Source organism: Sinocyclocheilus rhinocerous, unplaced genomic scaffold (assembly GCF_001515625.1).
Source record: "Sinocyclocheilus rhinocerous isolate Xijiao unplaced genomic scaffold, SAMN03320098_v1.1 scaffold358, whole genome shotgun sequence".
NCBI lineage: Eukaryota > Metazoa > Chordata > Actinopteri > Cypriniformes > Cyprinidae > Sinocyclocheilus > Sinocyclocheilus rhinocerous.
In genome coordinates, this window is record NW_015650700.1 from 194,789 (window position 1) to 201,434 (window position 6,646).

The 6,646-nt window shown below is 39.4% G+C and overlaps 1 protein-coding gene across 1 annotated transcript in view; it reads right to left on the minus strand.

Moving 5' to 3' along the window:
• LOC107712334 (phospholipid phosphatase 4-like) overlaps nt 1-6,646 on the minus strand; it is a 98,115-nt gene that overhangs the window by 30,896 nt on the left and 60,573 nt on the right. The window contains exons 4-5 of the mRNA XM_016517558.1: nt 4,264-4,327; nt 3,585-3,709 (exon numbers count right to left, since the gene is read on the minus strand). Coding sequence (XP_016373044.1) covers nt 3,585-3,709; nt 4,264-4,327 — 189 coding nt within the window. The remainder of the gene's footprint in view (nt 1-3,584; nt 3,710-4,263; nt 4,328-6,646) is intronic.

The window sequence follows — 6,646 nt, forward strand, 5'->3', positions numbered from 1 at the left end:
AAAGACCTATACAGACATAATAAATTCAGACATAATTTAACTAAAATTAAAATAAATAACAAATACAAATAATACAAATCAAATGACAGTAGTTTATCAGTAATCCTAAAAAATAACACTGCCAAACACACATGGTAAAAAACAACAACAACTTACTTGCACATAGTAAGAAATGGTTATAAAAACTGAAACAGAAGTGAAACAAGTAATAGGACACACCTGCTCCCCATTCACACCTGAAAACTTGTAACACTAATGAGTCACATGACACCGGGGAGAGAAAATGGCTAATTGGGCCCAATTTGGACATTTTCACTTAGGGGTGTACTCACTTTTGTGGCCAGCGGTTTAGACATCAATGGCTGTGTGTTGAGTTATTTTGAGGGGGACAGCAAATTTACACTGTTATACAAGCTGTACACTCACTACTTTACATTGTAGCAAAGTGTCATTTCTTCAGTGTTGTCACATGAAAAGATATAATAAAATATTTACAAAAATGTGAGGGGTGTACTCACTTCTGTGAGATACTGTATGTATGTATATATATATATATATATTACTGTGTACAATAGGGGTGTAACGGTACACAAATTCAGTTCATGACAGTTCGGTACGTACCTCGGTTTTAACGTCACGGTTCGGTATGATTTCGGTACAGCAGGGGGAAAAACTAAACTTTTATTATTTTTTTTAAAATGGTTTACTGAACAAGTTGCTCTTTCTTTAAATACATTCAGTTATAGTTTAAATTTTCCAGAAGGCCAACAATTCACTAGAAATGTTTTTTTTATTGGTCTTATGGAGTATTCTAATTTGTTGAGATAGTGAGTTGGTGGGTTTTTGTTAAATGTGAGCCAAAATCATCACAATTAAAAGAACCAAATACTTAAACTACTTCAGTCTGTGTGCATTTAATTTATTTAATACACGAGTTTCACAATTTGAGTTGAATTACTGAAATAAATGAACTTTTCCACGACATTCTAATTTATTGAGCTGCACCTGTATGTGTATATATATAATTTATTTATTGTGAATGAGTGGGCAGGATAATTTTATAGCAAAAACTCTAGTCTACCACATCCCGTTCTGTAAAAATGTTCTGTATGTGTTTTATGGCCTTGTTTCTGTTACTTAAAAATTTTACTTTTTCACTAGCCACGCATAAACATTGTTTTCTCAAAAACACAAACATGTACATTCATGTTGCTTACAAATTATTGTAGGACAGTTTGTGCTGAATACAGCGTAATCAGACTTTAGCCATTAATATGTTTTTAAGATACTGAAAAAAGCACAAATGTCAAGGCATGCCCAAACTTCTCCAGGGCCCCAAAACCCCCTCAGACCCCAGAGGGTTTAAACTTCTTTCTATTCCAAGAAAGGTTTTCTGTAGGATCCTGTTGAAAAGGGGTGAGAGAACACGGTGTGTGGTGATGATGATGAGATATCTTCTGAACTTTAGAGGAGACAAATGTGAGAGATCCAGCATCTCTAGCTAAGGAGAAAAATCTGACCAGATTGTGAAATGTTGTCGAGATCTCTTCTAAAATTTAGAGGAGACGTGTGTGTGAGATCCAGAGTCTCTAGCTAAGGAGAAAAATCTGAGCACAATGTGTGATGATGATGAGATCTCTAAAACTTTAAAGGAGACCATTGTGAGAGTGTTACAGCTGTGTGAATTTGGGAAGCAGGAGACTCAAGCAAAAGTCTCCATTTGATGTTAAAGTAGCTTCATTTCTGTCTAGGATAAATATTTAAGATGTTAAAGAGATCTCACTTTTGATATTTTTTTTCCTCTGGTTTTTCACAATCGTTCTAAAGGATGCATACTTTCACATTTCCATCCTTCCATCTATCCCCGCTTTCAGGGTGAAGTGTACCAATTGCGGGTTCTTCCATTCAGCCTAGCACTATCCCCATGCACATTCATGGATGGGCATGGATGCAGCACTGGCTGCTTTGAGACTTCAGGGCATCCGTGTACTCAATTATATCGATCACTGCCTTTGCACTTTGTCCTTTAGTCTCAACCCCAACAGCTTTATGTGGGTGAGGATGACATCTTGGAGCTGGCAGTTCAGCTTCAAGATGTCATCCTTACCCACATAAATCTGTTGGGGTCGAGACTAAAGTGCAAAGGACAATCTTCCTGGGAGTACTGTGTAAGGACTCACCCGCCAGCCCAAAAAGCGGAATCCAGCGGCCTGGTCGAAGGTTTAATGCGTATTCGGTCTTTTACTTGCGCTTCTGAATGTATCAGAATAATTAATTCAAGAAAAGTTCAGAATAAATCAAGTATAACAATTTATTATTAGTCAGGTAAAATTGTATCATGCCAATTACATAATGAAACAATTAGAAGCCAATTTAGAAAGGATAATGCAATTGTGAAACATATTGTATCCGCGTGGCAACATGGTTTACTGTAGCTATATGGAAAATAGCCAAGTGTTGCTTCACAAAGAATTTATTTTATAAGGAAATAATTTCACTCCTTTCAACTGTGAAACTTGATTACAATGCAATTGCCTTGTGCTCGTATCAAGTTGATCCAGCAGTGCTCAGGATGAAGCTAGGCCAAGCCGTCACTGCCAAACAGTTTCATAGACTGTTGGGTCTGATGGCCCCCTATGTCGAACGTGATACCGTTTGGCCTACTGTATATGAGACCAATGCAGTGGTGGCTCAGAACCAAGGGGTTTTTCCTGAGGAGCAATACGTTCTGCATGATGAAGGCCCGGGTAATGGAAACTGGTGGAGTTAATTTGGAGGAAGTTCGGCCAGAACGGAAGTGGATCTGTTTGCCTCCCAAGAGACAACCCACTGTTAGCTCTGCTTCTCCCTCACACATCCAGCTCCTTTTGGACTGGATGCCATGGTGCAGATGTGGCTGAGGCTACGTCTGTACACCTTTCTTACAATCTCTCTCTGGGTTTCTAGAAAGAGTTCACCATGACAGGATCAGTCTACTCCTTGTAGCCCCATTCTGGCTGGCCCAAATGTGGTTTTCTGACCTCTTAGTCCTCATGTATCTCTGTGGGAGATATCCATCAGGAGGGACCTTCTATCGCAAGCTGGGGTCACAATATATCACCCCTGATGTGGAAACTGTGGGTCTGACCCCTGAGGGGATCAGCTCCTGAACACTGGTCTCTCGGCTGAGGTCGTAAATACAATCTTAAACTCTAGAGTTCCCGTCACAAGGGAATCGTATGCCGTGAAGTGGAAAATGTTCACTTTATTGTGCAGGAAACATAGGTTGAACCCAGTTAACTGTCTATCCCCATCCATGCTTAAGGTGACCATAGCTACTGTCCATGCACAGTTAGGTGAGGGTTTTTTGGGAAGACACCGGTTCCTTCATGACACACTGAGTGGTATCACTGTAGCTTGTTGCTCATTCAAGAAGATGCCCCTGTTACAACTGAATCTGCTCTCCCCAGCTCAGGTTTGAAAGTTTAGCCAAATAAATTATTTGTATAACTGTAGCAGATTAAGTAATGTGTGTGTGTTCCTTAATGGAAAACAAACCTAAGATGTTCGAAGGAAAGTCGTTAAATGTACACATTGGCACTTACAGGAGGAATGGCTGCTGGGAAAACTTTTCCGGCCCTCAGACACCAGGTCTGGCTCTCCAGTACAAAGCATCTTTGCATCCATCTGTCCGTCAGGGAAACAACGGTGGAAGTAGTCTGGCCTTGGCCTGTGATCAAGATCAATACCAATGGCAAAAGCATGATTATAAATGACAGAAAAAATATACAAATAGCTCTTTATATACAGTGTGGATGCTTATATATAATAGCCTACTGGCCATTCTTCCAGGGTACTCCCCTGCCTGCAAGTTTTAAGAATGAATGGATGGATGTTTTCAAGGTATGGATGTTCTACTACATATCTCTATTCACGATGGTTTGTATTTAGAGGGGAGTGAGGAATGTAAATATAATAAGGAATGTGAAGTGTCTAAAAGCAGCTCAGAAAACTGAATGTTAATTTTAAACCAGATTCCTTCTGGTCAGAACAGGCGTTTCAGGAGATTCCACTGTGGAACAAAGGATTTTTTGTTTCACTTTATGTTTTCCATAATTCTGGTGAGCAATATAACATGAAACCATTGTTTCCCAGCTGCGCCCAATCTCACATTCTGCACCACTGTGTCTGTCTGATTTCAATCCTCCAGTGTTCATTGAACCCAGAACAATCCTGGTATAAAACTCTGGTGAAAATAGTACAGAAATCATGTTTGTGCATTACCTGCCAACTATCAACTTGATGGTATTTGTGAAGACGCCATTCAAAGCTAGTGTGAGAGATACTGCTGCAAAACAGAAAAAAACAAGAGACAGGCAGATTAATAATGACTTTTTTACCTAGACAGAATTCACAGTTAAATGACTTTTCCAATCTGATATCAGCCTTAAACCATCCACTATAATTTGTCCTAAACAGCAATGGTTGCCTTCTCAACTGATGTCTGTTTAATACTTATCTCATTGTTGCAGAATTGCAGTGCAGAATTAACTTGTCGAAAGTCTCATCTGAAAATTCTTGTTAACTGTAAACTTTAATGGCACTGGGCGTTTTTGAATTTAAATCATGTATACAAATTCAAAATAATGGAGAGTAAGTAGACAAAGATAATGAATCCTGTGCATTAATCACCCTCACTCTCTGAATCAAAGCCATTATGCATAACTTACTGTATCATCTCATTAGGTCCTATTAAAAAGGGAAATGCCTGGCCAAATTGGTTGACAAGGATTCCTTGATTTAATTGGCCTTATCCAAATCCAATGAGTAAAGGAGATGACTTGCGAGTGATAGCTAATCAATGTTCCCTATCCGTCAGTCACTTACACATTGTGTTAAATTACTGACACTAGGGGTCACACTTGGGAGCCCCAAATGCCTCTAACATAATTTGGGAGCTATATCCCTTGAAGTGACTCCTATTCACTTTTTGGTGTTCTTCCCGAGTTGAAGATCCACAGAGACGTGACATCGGGTTGGTGCATTCCTTTCTGCAGGCGCCTGCCTGCCTCCACCCTTAAAGCATATGTGGCTGTAATAGCAGTGAATCATGACACCGTGGGTGGAAAGTATCTGGGGAAGCAGGGCCTGATTGTTAGATTTCTGAGAGATGCAAGGAGGTTGAATCCTTCAAGACTGCACCTGATCCCCACTTGGGATCTCTCTGGTCCTATAGTCCTTGCAGGGAGATCCATTTGAGCTCTCACAGTCAGTCAAGCTCAGTACCCTCTCTGAAGATGGTGTTGCACTTAAATGAGAGCCCTCCCCCTCCCTGAGGTGGTAATGCACGCTCCAGAGTGTTCCCCAGGTTTGATGAACCCAGGACATTTCTTCCTACTTCCTAGCACTTATAAGTGAAGGAATTTACTTCCTTGCCCATTACTTGTGGTATGCCCTTTTCAGGTGAGCCCTTGAAATCTGCCTTAGTCTTCCATATGTAGTGATTCCCTGATGGTGATCACATATAAAGTATTTTTCCACTGTTCAGTTTACCTCTTGGTGAACCCTGTTTCTTCCCCTGAACGCAACCTGCTCCATTGCCAGTCGCTATGGCATAGCTGCATTTGCTTTTTGGCAAACGAAAGCATGCCAGTATCTGTGCAGCCAACTCTCGTGACACAGTTCAGTAGTTGTGGCATTTAGTATAGGGACCCCTAGTATCAGTAATTCAACACATCTTCGAAATGACTGACAGATAGGGAAAATCTTGATTACCGTATTGTTCCAAACATAAGACTTTATTGTTTTTATTTCTTTTTCTTGGTAAAAATGGGGTCATCTTATATTCAGGGTCTAGACAAAATGTCAAAAATACCTGCAACAATAGGTGGTGTAAAATATGTGTAAAACAAGTGTGCTCCCCAGGACTGAAGCGACCCACTACTGTTTATTGTGCTACTGTGTTATGCCATCTAGCCCAGTGTTTCTCAACTGATGGGTCGCAACACAAAAGTGGATCACGGAGTTGATTAAAGAAACAACAAACCTTTTTCTGATGCAAGACCTTTATTTTTGAAAGTAGACACAGCAAGAGCGTGTAAGTGTTTTGCTTAATACCAGTTTTCTGTTTCTGTCATTTAGAATACATATCTGATACTAGGGAGGATTAATTCATTTACTGCTTATTTTATTTCAAACTTTATGCTGACTGTGCATGTTGTTCGCAAAAAGACTTTTTGCTACCTGTTAATTTGCACTTAAGTGGCAAACTCTACCGCAGTAGTTTCGATTTCAAGCCATTTGTGTGCTATAGGCTTTGCTGTGGTAATTAGAAAGGTGTGGACAGCGACTGTAAGAATATTTAAAACTTGCTGTATTTACTCAAGTGGGTTAAGCTGTGTATTTACAGGTGCATCTCAATAAATTAGAATGTCATGGAAAAGTTCATTTATTTCAGTAATTCAACTCAAATTGTGAAACTCGTGTATTAAATAAATTCAATGCACACAGACTGAAGTAGTTTAAGTCTTTGGTTCTTTTAATTGTGATGATTTTGGCTCACATTTAACAAAAACCCACCAATTCAATATCTCAACAAATTAGAATACTTCATAAGAACATAAAATAGAATACTTCATAAAAACATTTTTAGTGAATTGTTGGAAAG